Consider the following 21975-nt stretch of genomic DNA (forward strand, 5'->3'; position numbering starts at 1 on the left):
TTAATTGCTGGTTTGTGGCTTGGGTAATCATTTATATTAGGTAAAAATTACTACACTTGAGCTGTAAGAAGGAAAGAATCGGTTTTTCAAAACTAAAAATGCTGATGATATTTTACATTTCTTGAAAAACAGAAGAGATTTTAATGCAAAATGTTTTTACCACTTATGTCTTCACTAGTCCTTTACAAGCATCTAAAAAGCTAAACCTAAATGCAAGCATGTAATATGACTATATTTTTAAAAGTAATTAAAATCTTCTAAATAAAAATAATATTTATGGGGTCTAATCTTGCATTTTAAAGTGTGTGGGCAAAGCACGTCCTTCTTATTCAAACCTCAGTGCTTAAATCTGAAGTTAATGAGGCTTTTCATGGTTTCCTACTAACATTGTTACCCCGCAGCACTCTAGTTATTGGAACTCCTGTCCTGCTTTGGGCAGGCTTTGGATCCTGTCAACGTTGCCCAGTTTACAGAACAGTAGTCCACTGAGTCATCTGAAAACAGTTTGCATCAGGCACGAAATAAGACAGTGAAATTTTGGCAAGTTTAGGGACTGAAACAAATTTTATCACTGTGATGAGCTAATTATTGGTTTATTGTATTTTATTCCAATGGAAAATGTTTCTGGTCAATTTTTTCCCCAGTGTATCAACAGTGGGATCATTGAATCGTCAGTGTCTCTCATGCAACTTCTTGAAAGACCAGTGCACGTACTTCAGTGCTAAGTTTAGCCCCATGAATAGGCATTTTTTACTACACTGTAAAGGTGAGTCAAATGCACAGTGTCTAATAGTTCTGTGTTTGCTTCTGAATTAATGTATTCCCTTGAGAAGTGCATTAGGCTGGATTCTAACATTTAGCTCAGTAGTGGATTACTCAAAGTTCTGTACAGAGCTTATTGCAAGACTGCAAGTAAAGACGTTCTGTGTAAAAGCTAAATAACAAGTGATATCAGAAAGCTGCTCCAATCCTAGCCCTTCAGTCCTAGTAAAGGACATTGACTTTTAAATTTACCCTGAATAAAAATCCTTCACCAAAAAATGTGGTATTTATATTGATGGTGTGGTGGTTCATAACCGCTTCATTATGGTATGTGTTGGGACTGATCTTGTGCAACTACATCAACTTAAAAAATGAGGGCCTGCTTTCTATAACACTGTGTCTCTGTGTATGTATAAATGTGCATGTACAGTATATCTATACATACCCACATATGTGTATATACATGTGTATTTATCTACCAAAAGACAGGTATGGTTTAATCCACATAGATAGATCCCCTTTATCAATAGAATTGCAATAAATAACTTTTTTTTTATTGTTAGCTGCATTCCAGTAGCACCAAATGGCACCAACTGGGTTCAGAGCTGGTATGTATAAACAGAAAACTTTGAACAACCCCACACTGAGAAATTTATAACGTACACCTGGGAAATAAACACTGATAAATAAGTAAGATTATAAAAACAAGTTCAGAAAGGCATGAGACAATCAATAATAAAGTGTATAGCTAGACCTGTAGACCTTGAAACTTCCAGTATTTTACAGACAATGTGCTCCCAATATTTTTGCTCAGCTACCATCAGATTGAAAACAGTAGAACACAATTCATCTGAAATACATGTGAATAGCCCATTCTATTTGCATGTATTTTTTTTATTTCTTTTTCAACTGTACTTTTTTTTTTTTTTTCCACAAAAATAAAATATCTGCCTGCTTGAGAATTGAATCAATTCAAACAAACAAACTATGAATATATATTGGCTAAAATAAGGTTGCGGTTGTTTTGTTTTTTTTTTTTTGTGGAAGTGCACCTATAATACATAGCTGATTAGAAAAAAATATATGCCAACTGTATGGTTTATATATGGTTAAAGCTGCGGCAGAAGTTATGGAGCTAATCCTTATCTTAGTAAAGACTGCACTAGTAATGAGCTCCTCGTGGTTTAAGCAGAGTTTTCCCTTGTGCTTGGCTTAGTCCTGTGGGGAAAGTCTCAGATTCCTGCAAGAGGGAGGGCTGGTAAATTGGGAAGAATTTTTTGCCCTGACTCAGCAATGTCCTAGGGCCCAAAACCATAGCTTCTTGTTATTATTTTAGCAAAGTGTATTCAGCCTGTAATTTTTAACGTTTTCCCTTGATATAAAAATGTGGACGCCAGCAGAAAGTTGCACATGAAATTGCTCACACAAGCTCATGACTTTCACTGACTTTGGGGATGGCAGTTCTCTCTTTGAGCTGGTAAGACTGTAGATCATCCTCCCAGGATTAAACCTACACTCCACTGAGTTGCAACCAGTAGACTGCCCTAAACTGCAGGTGTTGGGCAGGGATGATAAAACACCGTCATTAAGTTTTTCCTGCCTCTAACATTAATGTACAGTTGTCAACTTGGGGTTATTCAGAGGTCTTCTCTTGTGTGTCGTTAGAGCTTGACAATTATGGCAGCAGCGTGGCCCCCATGTACTGCCACAGCTCTGCAAAATGGGGCAGATATTTGACGGTATCAAAGTTGATTATGACATCACCATAGAGCAGGTATTAAAACTCTTCTGTGGGGAGTTGTTGTACGAGTACAAGGTAAACTGCTTTAAGGAGACAGATGACACCACACCTATGTGCATACACACTCATTTTCCAATACAAAAACACCTGACTGAATTGTTACAAAAGCAATTTGCCCAGAAAAAATCCTTGGGGGTCTCTGGGCTGGTTTGATCTATAGAAGTTTCAATTCTTCCACCTCCTGTTTACCCATGAGCACCTTTATTAGGATAGTTTTTCCTTCTTAGTTACCCTCAGCCAGATCTATCTCGATATCCAAGCTGTATCTGTCTCCAGAGACCCTCGTGAGTGAGGAGTTATTTCTAGCCCGGTGGACAGAAGACCAGCTCTACAACCTCTCAGCTTTGGCGAGCACATCCTTTACACTTACTTTCCACACTGCTTGTGAATTTTTCCTTTAGCACTTCATAAAGTCTAACAGGTGTTAATCTCTCCACTCAAATAAGATACTTCACAAAGGGAGTAAGTTTTTTTCCCAATTTATACAGCAGGAAGTAAGTTGTGGATTTAGTGTTAGTTATAGGAGGTCAATGGGAAATCCAGGTGCTGTGCTTGATTCTGATGAGCAATGCTTGTAGCACAAGCCTGTCTTTCTCTTTTCTGATTAGCTTTTTAATCTACTGTAATCTCTCTTTTTTAAAATCTGCCATCATCCTTCCATCTTTTAGTACAACAAATAGAGCTGGCCTGAAAAATGCCAGTGCTTCCCCCCCGCCCCAGTCATGGTCTTTCTTAAATCAGAATTCAAAGCAAAATGACACATTCAGAAGTAGTAAAAAGAGCTGGGGGGAAAAAAAAAAAAAAACCAACAAAACAAAAATCAAAGAAAAGGAGACAGCTGAGGAAATTATCTTTTGAAGAGCTACGGCAGAAAGCTGTGATTTGTCAGCAATCTACCTGTAAGATTTTTGTCAATAGTGTCCCTTGAGGCAGAGAATGAAATTGATAAAAATCTTTAGTGGAGGCTGTCAGAGGCAGTGAATGGCATCATGCTATTTATTTCAGGTATTTAAGTTTCCCTAAGCTCGTGCCATAATTAATTGAGAGAGACAACCTCCTCAGGATGACTCAAAACACATAAATTAAGCTCTGTCTCTGAACTGCTCTCAAAGGGAATCTTTTTTTCTCCAAAAAAGAGGAGTCTTAACTCCTAATTTCAGAGGTTCCCTGCCTTCATCTGCCATGGAGTCCTCAGGGACTTCAGCTTTTCTGCATCATCCTTCCTAGCCCAATAGTGACTGCCTGCATATAATTAAAACTGAGACAAAACTAAGTTTCCCGTGCCTAAATTCCGTGCTGGGGGTGGGGACGCAACATTTTCTTTTGCAAGTTTGCATGAGGGGGGTCCTCAGAGCAGGAACAGCAACCTCAGCTCTACTTCTGAGTATGCTGAATGTTTGGTCACCCTGGTTTCACGTGCCATCTTGTGTATTTGCATGGTACTTACTGACATGGAGAATTATTCCTGGTGCTTTTAGTTTTTTAGTGGTACAGTAAAAGTATAGCATCTGACATTACCAGGAAATAAGATTAGATTGCATTACACCTAGATTTAACCGTGATGCTGTTGGTCTTGCAGAGCTGACATGCCAAAGAAGCTTCTTGAACAAATAATTAAGTGAAATATGTGATAATTTTTCAACACCTCGGTAGCTTTTCCATAGAAACTATAAACGAATATTATCATTCATTCACTTCCCAGTAAACCTGAAGTTACTGTTTCTGAATGTCAAACTGCTATATTTCAGACAGTGCCTTTAAATGCCTCCATAATTTTTTATTCTTCACTTATGGCTAAAACATGGAGATTATTAAAAAAAAAAAAAATGCTCCTTCTAAGTGCAGGGGTCTAGGCTGCTTGCTGAACAGGCAGAAGGCAGTCTCCGTTTCATGCTTTTTTGGTGCCTTAGTTTAACCTGTGTCCTTCCAAAGAGACACTAGTGGAGTTACTGCTGTGTTTGAAGGGAAGGACATCTTCAGGGCTTCCAGGGTCTGGCCTTATGTGGTAACTGGTGTTCTCATTCTTTGTTATTGACTGAAATACCAAGTATTTACTGTACGCTTCCTCTGTTTTTCTTCTCTCCTCTAAACAGGTCCAGGTGTTCCAGTTGTTAGCGTGCACAGCACAAGTAATCCTGCAAGTGAGTGTTCCTTATGGAATGGGTATATTTTATTCTTGTCCTTGATTGTTTTGGCGAGCGCGAGGGTGGAGTTAGAAGTAAATGAAAACTAATAGATGGCTTGTTCATATAGAGTTCTATTAATTACCTTTTAGCAACATCCACATCTGCAAATGATAAGGAAAGAAGTTAATCAAATGACTAAAACTTTCCCAGGCTTTTTGGATATGTTTTATGCTAAGTGCTTATCATTGATCTTCTATTTGCACTCGAGTTAATTAGATGACAGGTTGGTCTTCATCTATTTCACTTTCTATGTAAATTATGCAGCCATTACGATACACCTGTATTTTTAAAGAAGTTTTTAAAGTTACAATCCAATTATCTTTGGACAGTTGATCATCAAATCTGACCTACCTATGATGAACTTAGTCTTTCTTTTACATTTCTCAAATCAGAGCAACTCCACTGCCATTTTCAATGATGGTAAATCCAAGAGTAAAGGCTTTTTAGGAGGGTATTTAATACCTCTAATTTTCAAGTTTTACTCACTGCTTTCTGTATATTGCCACCAAATCTGTTGCCGTTTCCTGGCTGCCTGAGGTGCTTCTCAATGGAAAACTGTCCTTCAGCAGCAGAATTTTTCTGACGTAGATATTTCTCTGGTTCAGTAGAGGTGACAACTTTGCTACCTCCGACTCCACTGTGGCTCCATGTAGCGTGAAGGTTTGGATTAGAGGAAAGGGGACATCTTTTCATGTAAAACGACTAAACCAATTCTTACCTATTCTAATTTCATCCAACAGATTATCCACAGAATTTTTCCCAGAATCCAAAAGTCCTGAACTGTACTTGTCTGCATCCCTGTTGTCGTGGGCCAGCCACTAATCAGCCATAACAGTGGACCTAACATTGCATGTTGAAGTAGCATACTGATCAACAGTGTCATGCTATCGAGTGTTAATTAATACCTGCACCTCCATGTCCTGTTTGGTGTTTTTTGGTTCTTTTTAATGTTGCTGTTGATAGTATTTGCAAAGCTGAGTGCTGTAGCACACCAAGGGGAGGGAGTTTTAGCCAACTCGATAAGGGGTAGCTATTACTACCCAAAGTAAATTAATTTACTTCTGTGGAGATACTCATTTCTTTGAAGGTAGACTTTCACTCTTTATTACTTGCATCTAAAATACATTTGATAGTGAATTATTATAAAAGAGATTTACATACAGCATCTTGGAGCAAAACAAAGCCATTCAGGATAGAGGGACATTGTTTGTTGTAACAACAAGAAACCAAATAATAAAAGAGATAATTTTTCGTTAATGTTTCAGTGCAAGATTAGATTATCCTCTTCAATTCATAAAAGAATGATTAAGGTTTACTTCAATTATTCTATCCTCAGACTATAATTATACCATTTTGGTTGACTGCCCAGAACAAACATTCTTTTTAGATTACCCATTTTGGCCCTACATGGAGGGTTTATTGTTTAATAAAAAAAAATTACATTTTGGAAGCAAGATCGGTAATTTGAGGAAAAAAAGAAAAAAAAACTAATTAATCATTCTTTCATGTGCAAAGGGATTACTTCAAATCTGTCTGCAGCTTTAAACCAAACTGAAGTCTTGTCTTGTTTGAAGTGTAGAAGACAGAGAAAGACATGCAATGATCAAGTAGAGCTGTGCTGGCTAAGTATTGACTTGGAATATGGAGCTTGACAAGGATGCCTGCTTGAGGCTTAGGATATCACCCAGCAGACTAGCCTTTTCCTTAAACAGCTGCTATTAGTATTTGTCATGGATACTAGTGTTTGTGTTGTTCATCAGCAATTCTGTTGTTAGTGCTTAGAGAAAACAAAGACTACTGAAGCCAGAAAATTAGATGAATAGATGTAGATGTTTTGAATTAAGCTGATTGCTTAGTTCCTGAATTGCAAAGCAGTTGCATTATAAAAAGTATTTGCAGAAGGAATTAATTGACAAGATTTATCATTGCACATTTATCTCTTTTTCTTTAATTTTTTGGAATCTTGATTTATCTCTGATACGATGATTCTCTGTACCTTTCAACTTGCCTTTTCTTCCTGTTTTCCACAGAGTTTTATATTTTGGAAAATAATGCTGTGTTAAAAGAAGCTGTTTTTAAGAAAAAAAATTCCAGGACTGAAATTAAAATGCTTCACATTGAGGATTACGGTAAATTTGGCAAAATGTTATTTTAACAAACCAAAAACTTTCTTACAATGTTACTGTTTTTCATCTGTGTAACTACCAGCCTTTAATGTTTTGCTCTTTTCTTAAAAGAACTCCCTTTACAGTTGTCACTGCCAAAAGATTTCACGGATCGAAACCAGTACGCCCTACTATTAATAATGTAAGTATCTGTGTAGAATCACTCACAATAATAAAAAAAGTACTTCATAGAAAACATTTAACTGTATTAGGAAAATGGTTTTTTACCTTTTGTAGGAAAACTACCATATGGATTTGCTTTGATAAATCAAAAGGATTGTTTTGGGGAAGATTTTGTTATAGGTGCTATCTGGTAGAGATGCCTGGGGCTTTTTTTGAGCTTGTCACACCTAGCTCTGCTTTGTAGTACTTTTGTGTACATGAGGCACTGGCCCTTCTGATGGTGTAGCTGTGCGGAGTTCTGCAGTCTTTCCTGGACCCATACTGATCCCTATCCACAGAGGATCTCATTCAGAGCATATGCTCCTTTTTCTTTTTTTTTTTTTTTCCATTTTATCCCTGATAGAAATGGGTAGAGCTTGCAAGAGAGGCTCAGTTAAGATGCATAAAGCAAAACTGATTGTTGGAGCACTGGAAAGAATAAAAAATTATTTTTGAGCTTCAATGGCTGAAGGCATTAGAGGCATGATCCAAAGTCTGGTGATGTTTGTAGAAAACCTCTGTGGGAGGAAGGAGGTACTCCCTAGCCACCTGCACTGTTCTTTTAAAAAGAAATAGCATGTGCATTTCTTTCAGAGACAGTCAGCTTTTAAGTTGCATGTCTACAGAACGCATAGCAGAGGAAGAGAGCAGTCATCACCATACCTGCATCCTACCTAGGAAAACCGGTGATGGCCAGCTCAGGGCATCATTCGTTGCTCTCCACCTGAGCTCAGCACGGGTCTTCCATGGGTATAGAGGGCTTTCCTGTACCTACACATCTTCTTCCAGTCCCATTTGGAAGGAATTGAATTCGCTAGGAATTTCGCTAACGCAGATGTAGAAGTGCACTGCTAAATTCATGAAAATGCCACATTAGCGGAGCTGTATCACCTGGAGTAGATCTTCCCTTAGTGACAGCAGGCATTCTTATTGTTCCATGTGAGGTCGAATTTACAAGCTTGAGCTGCTAAGGGGTCCCAAATTCCTCAACTCAGATCAGATCTTAGATAATAGGACAGAGAGGCATAAACCTGCTTATTTCTAGGTCCAGTGTGTGTTTAAAACTCAGGTTTTTCAGTTTCATTTATCTGCGGCTGTGGAGACTCTCTGCTTTTTAAGCGGCTCATGAACATGTTTGTCTTTTCTTGTGGAGAAACAGGACACATGGGTTATTTTATCCTTGCAATATTTGCTAGCATGATCTTGAAGCATGATTGTATTTTAAGCAGCTTTTTAAAGTGTGCCAAAAGCAAACCGACTGTGAATTGGCACCAGCAGCGTTCCAGAGAGTTGCAAACACTTGCGCCTATTTCTTTTTCTGAGAGTAGGGAAGCATTTAAGGTGTTAGCAGTGTAACGCTTTCCTTTTTAAGTTTTCTAGTAAATACATAATCTGTTATATAAAGTTATGGTAGAATATGGGGTTATACGCTCATGTAGAACCTAAAGAAGGCAGGAAGGATGGATCAGAAATGTGGAGAATGCCAAGGCCAAAAATGACAGGAAAAGGAAAAAAATCTAAGGAAATACTATTATGAAATGTTTTTAGATATCAAGACTTGAAATAACTGAGAACAGTATTGAGGCAGTGTCTGAATTTAAACTTACCAAAGTTGTCAGTAACCAGTGAGCGAGTAATGTGGCCAAGTCATAAGGTATGGATGTGTTTTATAATTGTTTTATATTTCTATGATGTCCACGTGGTATAAAAAGGAAATTCATCTGCTTACGAATACAGATAGTGGTATCTACACTTATAATATGGAGGCTTTGCTTCTTTTCAGTCCAATCCTTACCTTTGCAATACTGAATTCTCAATGTTGGCTTTAACAGGAGTTATTTTTAGAAAACCCTATACACTAATGAAAGTATGAAACTGAAAATTTGAAATCTATCCTGGCTCATGTAATGTTGCATGTGTTGTGTCCCCCTCTTCCCTAGAAAAGAAAAAAAAAGAAGTTATATTTCTTCAGCAGCTTTTTACAGACTTTAAACTGAGGTTGCCAGCAATCTTTTTTTGCATTAAAGATGTCCCCAGATGAGATATAAAACTGAAAACTGTCACTGAAGCTGTGGGAGGTTCCCTTGTGGGGTGATTATTTGAGCCTAATAAATTCTGCCTAGCTCTTGAGAAAGAACAATTGGAAATCTGTGTGTGTGGAGAGGGTAATTTGTTGACCTACACAACTCCAAATTGACATCTTAAAGTTTATTCTGTTATCATAAGTGTTACTTTCAAAAAAAAGTATTCCGGTCCAAGAAGAACATGTAGCTCTTAGAGGAAACACTGATTAGTTGTATATGTGGTATCATTTGCCAGATATTTGGCTTTCCTGAGTCCCAGAGTGCTGCTGTTGGGACTGATTGAGAAACACCCTGTTCCTACTGCTCAAAGTGTTAGACAAGAATTGTATTAGCGGCTGATAACAAGCGCTGCCTTTCATATTGTTCAGCTGCACCTTCTTTCTTGCTTACGTTCTCGGCCATGACACAATTATCATTATATTCCCGATACTGAAAGTTTGAAAAAGAATGCTTACCAATGTCCTTGGTAAGAATGTTGATTTAATCCTACATCCGTTTTTTGGAAAGGAGATTCTATATTACAGCTTGATCCAGGCAACATACACTTAGATGTATGTAAAGAGAAGATGTATATCTGGAAAAGTGAAGTATTAGGAGATACGAAGTGGATTTTGCCTTCCATCTCAGTAACAGTGCAATTTGACAAGGACTTAAGAAGAAGAGAGGGAGGGAAGGAAGGAAGAGAGGTATATGAGGGAAAAAGAATGTGAGTTTAAACCTGAAATTCACCTAATATGCAGTCTCTGCAGTGCAAATTAAATGCCTAGTTAAGTGCATGTAAGCTTCTAAGTCCCCTAAGCTGGAGGGCAAATAAGGCGTATAAGATCTAACAGCCTCTGACTGTCTGTTTGGCTGCGGTGATTGCTTCAGAGTCACTCCAAGGCTCTGATGAAGATTGATCTTCCCCATGTCATACATTTTGCCAGGATCTGGTTTGCCTCTGCGGTCTCGGCTCTGTCTATGGGATTTTTGCACTGGTGACTAGCTTTACTGGCTCAGAATAAAGTGGGTTTTTCATGGCTGAGGTTCATAATTTTACTGTAAATTTTCAGCAGCAGCTTCTGTGTGGTGTTAATGTGCTCTCTGGATCAATAAGGTTACAATTGCAATAACAGCAGTTGGAAATGGATAAAGAGGAGACAGTTTGGTATTATTTGGTAAATTTTTTTCAAATCACTGAAAGCTAGTAGCCATATCAAAGGTGCATGACTGTAATAAGGCTCCTGTATTCATGCAAGGATCCCTACAGATAAATTTGAACTCCCAGCACACGGCACCCAGGTGTCTGAGTGTTAAGGCTGAATCCTGCAAAGGAACCTGTTCCAGTGGATTCTGGTCCTGGTGTGAAACCTGGGTGTGAACTCAGTACAGCTCCTTGTAGACACAAGCTCAACTTAAGGACAAGGCCCTGAATATCCTGTAACCTTTATCATAAGGATTTTGTGAAGATTCATCCATTAGCAGTTGCAAAGCATGATGCAAGCTTAAATAACCATTGTATTGCTATGTTAAAATTTATGTTCATCTGTATGTCTGGACTGTCTAACAGATAGGCCTCATGCAGAAACCACTTATGTCAGCTAGCAGTATTTTTTCTTTCCAGAATTGTGTTGCATAGGCCATAAAATGCTAAATAGATTATAACACTCTCCTTTCTTCCATTTGTTCTCCAAAACGACTAATACATTTCACACTCAGTTTCATTCTGATATAATACACACAGTGTAACTATAGATTAGAGAGGTGTACAGTAATTGCCTGAAAGAGTGATTATCATCTTTTTTCTATATCATTAAGATCAAAGTTTAAATTTCAGATCCTTGATTTTCTCATTATGGTTCACCTTACTCATTAAAAAAGTTGGAAGATACACTCCTTGGTAACACGCAGGAAATGATTAAGTAAAAGACTATAGCATTTAATCTGGATAATAAAATGAGAGGTGATAATCATTCTTTATTTGTTCTTGAACATAATTAACCTCATTCCTTCAAAATCTGTAGATAATGTATCTTAAATGTCAGCATTTATTATTTAACACCATTTAAAATTGTCCAAAATGTAAGTGGATATTGTGAAACTGAATCAATGGAGAGATTGTTCTGATCTTTGAGAGGGAAAAAACCAACAGGTATTCTCCAAAGTAACAGTGAACTGTCCCCGAGAGGTTTCTGTTTGTTTCTTTGTTTACTTGTTTTCTTATATTTTGGTAATAAAAAAGAATCACCTCACCTGTTATTGAAATGATGACAGTTTTAGGCTTTGCACAGGCAATCAAACCTGTTTATGCCTCCAGTTAATACACTCTCGGGACTGATAGCAAGATAAGACAGTAGGGTTGGAAGTGAAGATTTTTTTTTACAGCTTCAGGAATAACTCATTAAAAGACTAGAAGAAATGTAGAGAGGCATAATGCAAGTATTGGGAAATACTCAAGATCTGATGTTTGGTAATACTTTGCGTATTAATAGGTGTCTTGCGTACCTTTCATTTGTTGTAAAAGATTTTACTTGCTCTAACTGGCAGCTGTTGCAGGTGAAGGAACAATGCTTGGCAACATGGTGAAGTGTAAAAATATGTGGTGGATTCCACTACTTTGCAGGAGGACATCCCTGAAGGCCTTTCTGTTTGGCCAGTTCTTCCTCTGCAACAAAACATCTGCAAAATTTACTTTTCTGGGGATCCCTAAGTCATGTGAAGGATTCACTAATTGCTTGCAAGCCATCCATGTAATGCCTGTATTCATCCTGCCTCTGTGGCAGTATTTTACTGCTCTATTTGTGTTTCTGTTATATCAAAGTATGGACAGTCTTTTCTTTCCACTCTTTCAGATTTTCTTCCCCATTCTTTGAACTTTGTATTACATTTTCAAGGCCCAGAGGTAAAATTCACTTAGCTTAGGCTAAAAGAGGAATAGACTGGAGGGTTACTCCAGATGTTTCATTTGCACTAGCAGTCCTGATGCTATGGGCAGCAACAGACCTGCTCACTCCCTTTGTCTTCAGCCCAAAAAAGTCTTGGAAAATAGTTGAGCTAAGATCCATCCTCTTTCAGCCTCCCCTACCTCTGCTTCCCCCACAGCAGTACACATCTTACTATGTGATGCTCATTTAGTTTTCCTTAGAAAAAGACAAGAGGAGATTCAAAACTCCACCTCCTTTTCTGATGACACAGAACAGTGTTTCATCTCTTGTTCTCAAAATTGCATTTTTAAAGTCTTCAGCCTCAAGGGTTTCAGAAAGAGATTTTGAGAATAACAATTTTATTTTTTGTACTATGCTGTCTACTTCAGTCCTGTCTATCACATGATTCTACCCTAGTAATGAAATAATTTCTGGTGATGTGTTTTAATTTTTTTTGCCATATCTGCAGGGAGGAGTTGTAAACAAACTCTCTGGCTTTAGTTACAGTCTGCTATAGCTAAAAAGGGCATTTGAACAGAGAGAAAACATTTGGGATTTTCTGTCCTCAATGTTTGAGGCTATTCAGGTTCCCTGATTTGTGGCCAGTAAGGATGGGTGTGCTTGAAAGCTAGTGCTTGTGAAAGAGATGCTCATGAAATTTGAAAATGAAGTGGATTTTTCTATTACACTATTTTTGCAAAATGGTCTTGTTTCCCCCCTCAGTTTCACCATAAGCAAAAGATGACCTTTATCAGTGATATTTCTTTGCATAGATTTTATCCTGAGTTGTAGTCTTCTCACATATTTGCTATGAAGGTACCTTTTCCATATGCTGCATCGAATCCACTGTTTTGCAGAAATGGAAAGAGATGTATTGGAAATTAGGCAGTGATGATAGCAGTTATTTGCCATGTATCTCTTAAAATCATTTCCCCTGCTGCTTGATCATCCCTATAACTTCTAAAATTCCTATTTATAATCTTGCCACTTAGTTTTTAAATGGTGCAAAACCTGGAACAAATTTTGCTGCAGTCATGATAGCAGAGTGCAGAGTATAGCTCAGAGTACAGCGGCCGCAGCCTCTCTGGTAACACTATATTATTCCCCATAGGCTGTAACTCAAGTCATGAACAGAGACTTTAGTTTAAGCTTTTGGATATAAAATCTGAAAGAACAGATTCTTCTCTTTTCAGCAATATATGAACTTACAATGAGCTGCCCCTTTTTCCAGGCAGTCGGAGACATATGCGACTGCCTTGCAAGAAGCATAGAAATTACTCACCAAGGTCAATGATATCGGTGTATTATTGATGGCTTCTGTCTATTTAAATGGTACCTCAATGGTGAACTTCTGCAGTGTGCTTGAGTCGTCAGAAGTTGCACTGTCACAGTGGAATCATAATCCAGGTGTAGTTGCTGTCGAAGACACACACATGGCAGCTCTGAATCTTGAAAGTCAGGAACAAAAAAAAAAAAAAAGGGACAGTGCAAGTGCTGTCACTTACAAGGAAAAAAAAAATTAACCAGGAAAAATTAGGCATAGTCTTCATTTGACTCATTCTGCTCTTGTGGCTTGACTGGAGATGATGCTCCTTAAGGAACCTTAAGATCCTGTAGCTCTGCATAGCCCTTTTGGTGCTGGCTTCGATTTTGCTGTAGTGCTTTGGCCAGTCCATGGTTCCCTTATGGCCATCCATAGCCAGCTGGGAAGAAGACTTCTGTGTTTGTTTTATACCCAAGCATAAATGGCACAGACTTTCTTCCAGATTTACTAGTGGAGTTAAGAAATAATTCTGTGAAGAGAGTACCACTGAACAGTAGTTAATTATAATGAGGCTGTAAGTAATGATGAGCATAAAACAAAACCTGACCTTTGAGATAGCTGTAATCCCAGAACAAACTTCTCAAATTAGGTTGTGCATCTAGTATTGCAATGTAGTAACAAACTTGCTTTGTTACAGAGCCCTCGGGGTGATGTTCACACTTGCATAAAGGATTAATACCTTGCAGAAGCCCCATTTGAAAGGTTAAAAGTGAGGCCTAAATGGTGCATAGAATATATGCTGTCTCTCTGTGGAGGACAGAAGCACACCTCAGATAATCAGTATCATTTTATAGTAGCAGCTGAAGAGTAAAGAGACCTTTTGATGCTAATAGGAATTTTGACATATACCTCAATGGAAATGGCTTTGCATGCCCATCACAGACTACTTATATGGACATTCTTGAAATAAATTAGCCACTGGAAAATTGCTTCTGAAAGCAATACGTCAAACAGCCTACCATGCAGGAGTGGAAGATGTGTAGTGTTTAAAGTCTGAGCCTAAAAGTATCCCAGCTATGCCCTCCACAGAAGGAGCTTGGGAAAACATCACTCTCAGTTCTCATGCACTGAGAATCTTGCTGAGGTTTGGTCTGTTGTTCCTTTCTTAATAGAATAAATTATCTTAAGGTATCATCTTTCATTTAAAACCCTTTTTGATTTTTAAGTACTTTCTGATATAGAGAAGGGCTTACAAATGTAATGGTTCTTCCCCTATTCCCAAGTGCCCAGGTATATATGTATATATACACATGTATATATAACCTAGATATATTGCAAACACTGTATTTGTTTTGTTCTTATGTTAAGTGGGAGGGAAGCAGGGTGACTCATGGTATTTTCACTTGTGTGGGATACATTAAACTGTTAGAAAGATACCCAGACAGGCAAGGATATTTCTGACATACTATTGTGGAAAGCTGGAAGAACTTTAAAAAAAAATTATCTATGTCAATGTAGAGTGCTTCTGAAAAACTTGGTGTGTACAATAGGCATAAATTGAAATAATTGTTATGTTCCTGCTCTTATTGTAAATAATAATGATAATATACTTCTGAATTGTGTGTTCTGCAGAGCTCACTTGACAATTAGTATTTCCAAATTCATTGCTCTGCATTGTTAGCAGTTAGTGTAATCACAATTGAATTGGTTAAGCAAACAAAAAAAATGCCCTTCCTTTCTTTTTATAAAGCCAAGTATAAACTTGATGCACAAGATAACAGTGAATCAAGCGTAACATGTTGTGACTGAGTCTATAACCAAGTAACCCTGATTTCAGTGCATGATACAGCAACTACATTGGTACATCTGACTAAATTTGAGAACATATGTATTCATCATATGCTGGCTAATTAATAGGGCAATTACCTTGAAGATGGTCTGCGTTATTCACAGCTAAAACCAGATATCGAATCAGCACCTTATTGTACGTATAAGGCAGTGGTTATTATAGGAGATTTTTATCTCTCTTTCCTCCCCCCAGGTTTATATAAGTCTCTTTGGCAACATAATAATTTCTGCCTTCATCTTTCTTTCACCTTAGACAGGATATTCCCACAGACACTGTCCAATCTAATTTCCATACACCCAGCACAGACACTTTTACATTTTAATTTGCATTCAACTGGCAGATGCAGCCTGCATAGAAATATTTTGCATTTACTACAACTTCATGGTAGCCTGCTCTCTTACTCTGTTTATCTTGGGGGAAAAATAATGACAAGCTTTGCTTTTAAAACTGACATTTTATTTTCTTTGGAAGGAAAATAGTATATTAGGCTTCAGTAGAAAATGCTTATTGTTCCTTTAGAAACTGCAGTGTCCCATTTTATTCCACCTTTTCTGCTGTAAAACATCTTTTTTTTTTTTTAGTCATAAGATAAATTTATCACTCCTGCCTGCATCCATTTCTTGCTATGAATTTGAATGGAGAAAAAATTATTTTCTCCACTGTGTACTTAAGTCTTCTTTGTACCCTATTTCAAAAACTCCATTCAAGGATACAATAATGCAATTGGTTTTGTTTTCTATGATGTCTTTCTTAATAGAAATATATATCCTACAAAATCATAATCAGGGTACTGAATGAATTTTCCTTTTTGTCTGTGTGACTTAACAAATTCTACATGAGCCTTCTCAGAACTGAGCTTGCCGTTAGTGAATATGTTATTTTTTTGGGTTCACTTTATTAACCTATAAGCAGCACTACGTGTTTTACTTTTCTTTTTCTTTCTATGAAGTATACTCAGGTATTGGCAACGCTGCAACGTAGTGGTTATAAAGTTAAAGAGATTATTTTGCTTACTATTGCTGCAGGGATACCAGCACTAGCTAATGTGATGGTATCGGTGGAAGTGACAATAATTCAACAGTATTGCATAACCGACTGAACTCTCCAGCTCGGTTAAATAAAATATCGGAGAACGGCAAAAGTGCATCACATTGTCAATAGTCTTCGTTTGTGTCTGGTGTGTTGGTATTTGCAGTGATGAAGCTCCAGGCAGCCAGTTGGTTACAGATAAGTTTCACATTGACTGGGACTCAGTGCTTGTCAACTCTGATAATGTCATCGTAGCTCGATTTGATGGCAGAGGGAGTGGATTTCAAGGCCTTAAGATTCTACAGGAGGTCCACCGATGCTTGGGATCAGTGGAAGTGAAGGACCAAATAGCAGCCGTAGAGTACGTATGTGCAAACTTTTCTTCTCTTTTACCCTGCTTCCACCTTGATGATAAGCATTTTTAACTGAAACCGCCCAGAGTGTTTTCTTTGCATAGTGAATACCGTTAATGTTTATTTTTAATGCAGTTGCAAATTTTGAAATAATAATCTTTTCATTTCAAACAGTAAGTAAAAGATCGAAGAGGTGTTTGCTTTTTGTGTTGGTGCTTCTCTTTGGTAAAGCTGTTCTTCCGTGTGCAATCTAAATATGGCTTCTGAGCTAATTCGTATTTGTCTGTATTCCTTAGGAAAATTTCATGTAATGCACATGTTAATGTTTATCTGCATTTGTGTTACAATATTTTAGGCCTATATCATAGGGTACTGCTCTCATTTCCACCACGATGTTCTGGAGTAATCAGACAAAACAAATGGAGTTATAATGCTGTAAATAAGAGCAAAATTTGGGCAAATGCCTGTTATTTCTCATTTGCATTAACATTCTCGGACTGATATAAATCCACCAGCTGCAGAAAAAAGTAATTTCCATCTGTGGAGTAATCGCACATGTTTGACAACACTCTACTCAGGGTGCACATGTCAAAATAGCGAATTAATTAAGGTCTGGGTAGACTTTTTCTCGGGATTCTCAAGGAAAGACAGATTTTAAGCCAGATATTTTATAATTATTTTTCTTCTTTTGAAAGGATATGAGTAGGCAACTGTCCCTGACATGTCATACCAGGGCAATAGTGTTCCTAGAGTTCATGTTGGTCAGGAGTGGGCTGCGCTGAGCAGAGCAATTCAAGGTGACATCAGAAGCAGGCCATACGCTGTGCTGTGAGAACTGAGCTCTCTGCTCAAATGCTAAGGTGTTTTAGGCTAAATTACATCTGGCCTCTTTTTGGATGCACTGAATGGAAAAAAGGCAGTGTGCCCTTGACTGGGAGAGGAGGTACTGCAGCTGGTTTTGTCTCCTCAAAAGCAGTTGGATTTTGCCCTCAGGTTGTTTTATCTTTCCTGTATAAAATTCACCGTTGTTGATTAATGGCCTTGTTGAGAGGATTAATTATTTGGATAATTGTCTAGATTCAAGAAGGTGCATTCATATTACCTTCCTTTAGTTGTCAAAAAAATAGGCACCTGGTGAAAGGCAGTCATTTAAGCTCTGGTCAGTGGAAAATCCTGGCATTTCTGGGGGGTGATTCTCCCCAGACTGATAGAGGTCTCCAATATGGGTGGGAAGAATGGCTCTTTGAGGGTGTCCTCCTCTCCTCTCCTCTCCTCTCCTCTCCTCTCCTCTCCTCTCCTCTCCTCGAGCAGATCTAAATGGGCAATTTAGAGAAGATGTTCAAGTTCAGATACCTGAAGTTAGGTGAGATGAGTCCAACACCATTTGCCATATAGAGAAGGAATTAGAAAGCAAATCACGTTTCCCAGTGTGGTAATACTTTTATTGGTAAAATTTTTATCTTCTACCTCACCCACATGTATAACAATTTCTTACTGTGCAGATAATTTTTTTACATACTAGATTCAAAAAGTAAAAATCACTATTTTACTTCATTAAAGTAAAAAAAAGCACTTTTTTTTTTTTCTTGCAGATCACTGTTGAAACAGCCCTTCATTGATCCTAAGAGACTGAGTATATTTGGAAAGGTAATGTGCAAAATAGCAGGATGTATCATCATGATTCTTTAAGAACATGCTGTCAGTTCATAAATAAATATATTTATCTATTTTCCTAAGAAAATTTCAATTATTAAAAGAAGAGGAAAAAACCTGCCACAACGTACTGTATGTTCTGTATATTCCGAATGGGTATTTGAGATGAATCAGATCAGTTTTATGGTACTGCAGTATTTGTGTTTCAGAATCTGTAGAAGAAACTATTCATCTGCTTTCATTAGAAATTTTAATATGGGCATAGATTTTGAGAAAGTTTGTTTCTTACACTTTTACATTCGTGCTGCAGTTAAATTGACAGCATCTTTCTAACGCAACTTTTATATCTGAATGTTTTACTGACCCTTGAAGTTAGCTGAGTTACAGCCCTATGGTACCGTCAACAAATTCTTTTTTGCGCCATCTGCTATAAATCTCACCATTGCTATTTTGTCAGCTTGCTTCACTGTTTGGCATATCGTTGCCTCTAGCATGAGATAGAGCAAGGCAAAGGCTTAACCTTTAGTAACAAACTGAATAGCATTTTACTCATGTCTATTAAAAACCAGCAATTAAAAATACCACATAATTGCTGCTTCTTCTATGAACTAGCATGTGCAACCTTTTTTTTAAAAAAAAGTGTTTCTTAAAAATGGAGGTGTTTTGTGCCTTTGACCTCAAAGCAACAACAAACCACGACTGAGTACCCAGACAAGCCCCACAGTCATCAGCTGTAATAGCAGCATGTGTTCCACTATGAAACCCCGTAGGTCCCATCCCCTCTCCGCTACTGACTTGCTGCATGGCCTGGCCAAGGCATTTAACCTGCGTGTCTCTGTCTGAATTTGAGATGAGAATATGGATATTTACTTCCTGTATGGTAGCATTTTGAGGACTAATTGATGTTTGTCAAGTGTAGCGAAAATGAAGTACTATTATTAGCTTTCCACATGAAAGTCATCATCAAAGATCTGAGATCCTGTCACATTCCTCAGGCTAAAGAAACTGTCGTGGCAAGAATATCAGTAGCATCAAAACCAGTATTTGGTTCATAGGGCAGCAGGCAGAGATTTTTCAGCGAGGATATATAAGTAAGGCTAATTCCAACCACCAGATGATCATCTCACACATTTCTATTCAGGTTTTAGTGCCCATTACCAATGTATATGAAAGTATAGATGCATATTAGCATCTACACTTCTTTATATCCTCTTCCTACAAATGACTGAATATGTTATCTCTGAAATGAAACCACTAAGCACCCTGAATTGCTCACATGTTTCTGACTCCAGAAATTCTTTTCATTGCTACTTGAAAATTTCCACTTGTTTTCTGTAGGAGATTCAGCAGCATCTTGTTTTGTAACAGTGACATTATGAGACAGTTACCATAGACCATATGTATAAATGTGGTTTTGCATATCTGCCAAAGGCTACATTTTTTTTCTTTCACAAAATAGTATCAATGATGGTGTTCCTGTGTTTATTTTCTGAAGGAAAGATTGAGGAATGAAAAGTGGAAATGTGTGAAAGCAAATAGCAAAAACTGGGAAATTCGATAAGCTGCAATGCTGCTTTAAATTTGGGGAAATTTAGCCTTCCAAGTTAACCTCTCAGAGGTGTTTTCTACTGTCAAACAAAAAATAATAAAATTTAAAAGTCAGTTTTAGAATTAGGAAAAAAAACCTCTAATTAACAGCTTCCTAGGATTAATTGTATTTCCATCCACTCTGCTTATTTTAGAGTCAATTAAAAATCTTTAAAACTCTCATTTCCTTTCTACTATGTACAATGTGATAGAAATTATTTTTTTTTTTAAATTTCTATGCATTAAATTGGGCTTACTGGATGGAAATAGAATGTACATTATGCTTGAAAATATGATGGCTTTGGGATTGCTTAATGCTGATCCCATAAAGCTGGACTTGTGCCCACTGTCGTGGAGCTGTTTAAGAGGTTTTAGAACTACACAGAAATAAAATTCTTGTCACAATCAGTAATATAAACTAAGCACAAGAGTAACAAGACTGTCCAGAAGGGCAGAGTGTGGAAAATACCTACTTCTGACTGCCAGGCCATCTGCCAATGCCACCTTGCTTATGTGAGGGCTTGTGAGGGGTACAAGCCCAAGTGATGCATGATCTAAGGGCCTTTCTGAACTGCTACACAGCGAATTGTGTTTCCATGTAGTTTGCATTTTTGTCATGGAAGTAGAAAGAGAGCTTGAAAATATGTTGCAACTTCCCAGCCAACCAGCTTCTTGAGAATACAGCAATTAGGTTGTAACCACAGAAACCCAACCATTGGCTGAGGCACCATACATCCTTGCATCAGAACATGTGAACTATTTTCTGCATTGTCATTGTGAAGTGCCTCTAAAAATGTGATCTCGCTGTGTAATGTTTTTGTCCTGGAAAGCCTGGCTGGAAGCAAGGGCACAAGCACAAAGGAAAGAAATTCCCAGGAGAACTAAACCAAGCTTTTAATGAATACGAGGCATAAATAATAAATAACCTGGCAATAGCTATCCTAGGATTAAAATTGTGCTGTGTAGCTAGTGGGAAAGACACAAACAGAATATTAAACAAAAGCAAAAGTAGAGAACCCAGAGGCAGAGGAAAGTTGCTATTCTCTTAAACTCTTTGGATTATACAACTTGTCGGTGCCCACTCAGAAATTCTTTCTTAGGCGAAATCTACTCTTGCACATGGACAATTCTCGACAGCTCTTGGCCTCCTGGGCTGGAATTTCTATGAGAAAGGGATAACTGAGTTCCTCACGCTGCCTTGAAAATCCAGCTCTTATTCTGTATTTCCTTTAGTGTGTCCGTTTGCATTTTCTGTGGGTTGATTCCAAAGACTACTCCTCTTTGCTTATATTTCTTAAGTAATTTTAAATTTTCAAATATTCCTGTTCCTCCACAGAAATCATCTATTAATTAAATATTTAGGCATGAGGAATGGGAGCAGGCAGGATTCAAAAACGTCCATGCGAAAACTGTGTGAGCATTTGATGCACAATATTCTTTTTTTTTTTGCTTGGCTGATGTTTTACATTTTTCTTTGCCCTGTCATGGGGCAATTTTTTCTTCCTGCAGTGCGTTGTGCCAAACACAAAACATCAACAAAATACCTGCTAAAAATCAATTTTCCAGCGCTGATGAAGGGAAAGCAAAGATGGCAAATAGAGAAATTTGAAGAGCCTATAATATATGAGAAAATCATTGATCCCGGACTCCACAATTCAGAATTTCATTTTCTGTGGGTCTAGAATGATTATAGGTGTACAGATATGGATTGCCAGTGTCATTCCGAAGAAATCTGCAGTCTCAAGTTAAAGCTTTCATGTTTTCATGCAAAGCAAAGCTTTAATGACTCTCTTTTTTGTCACAACTCTTCCTGAGAAGGTGTATTTTAGATTTTGCAGAGGAGATGATGAAGAAATGTGCCATAAGGACAGATAAATGTGGTGAGGCGAGGAGAGAGCTTCCCTCCTACTGCCCCGTATCTCTTCATGCCATCTGTGCTCCCTTTTTAACACAGCCACCTGATGGGTGCTCTTGTGGCCAGAAAGTGCATCCAGAGACTAGCATAATATTGAGCAGTGTGGCTACATACAGCTTTTATTTCTGCAAAGCAGTGCAGAATCTGTACCTCTCTGTGAGATGTTTGACTACGCTGTAGCAGAAACATCTTTAATAGCAATAGGATTCAATCTGTGAAGGTTGAGGTGTCAGGGGGAGGACATACTGCAATGAGTCCACAG

General features: G+C 37.8%; 1 protein-coding gene across 4 annotated transcripts in view; it reads left to right on the forward strand.

Moving 5' to 3' along the window:
* DPP10 (dipeptidyl peptidase like 10) overlaps positions 1–21975 on the forward strand; it is a 233609-nt gene that overhangs the window by 206150 nt on the left and 5484 nt on the right. For all 4 annotated transcript variants that reach the window (XM_074145792.1, XM_074145793.1, XM_074145794.1 and 1 more), the window contains 6 exons: positions 645–766; positions 4657–4704; positions 6780–6878; positions 6987–7056; positions 16372–16566; positions 18151–18205. In XM_074145792.1, the coding sequence (XP_074001893.1) occupies positions 645–766; positions 4657–4704; positions 6780–6878; positions 6987–7056; positions 16372–16566; positions 18151–18205 (589 nt within the window). The remainder of the gene's footprint in view (positions 1–644; positions 767–4656; positions 4705–6779; positions 6879–6986; positions 7057–16371; positions 16567–18150; positions 18206–21975) is intronic.

This window comes from Numenius arquata, chromosome 3 (genome assembly GCF_964106895.1).
Source record: "Numenius arquata chromosome 3, bNumArq3.hap1.1, whole genome shotgun sequence".
Taxonomy (NCBI): domain Eukaryota; kingdom Metazoa; phylum Chordata; class Aves; order Charadriiformes; family Scolopacidae; genus Numenius; species Numenius arquata.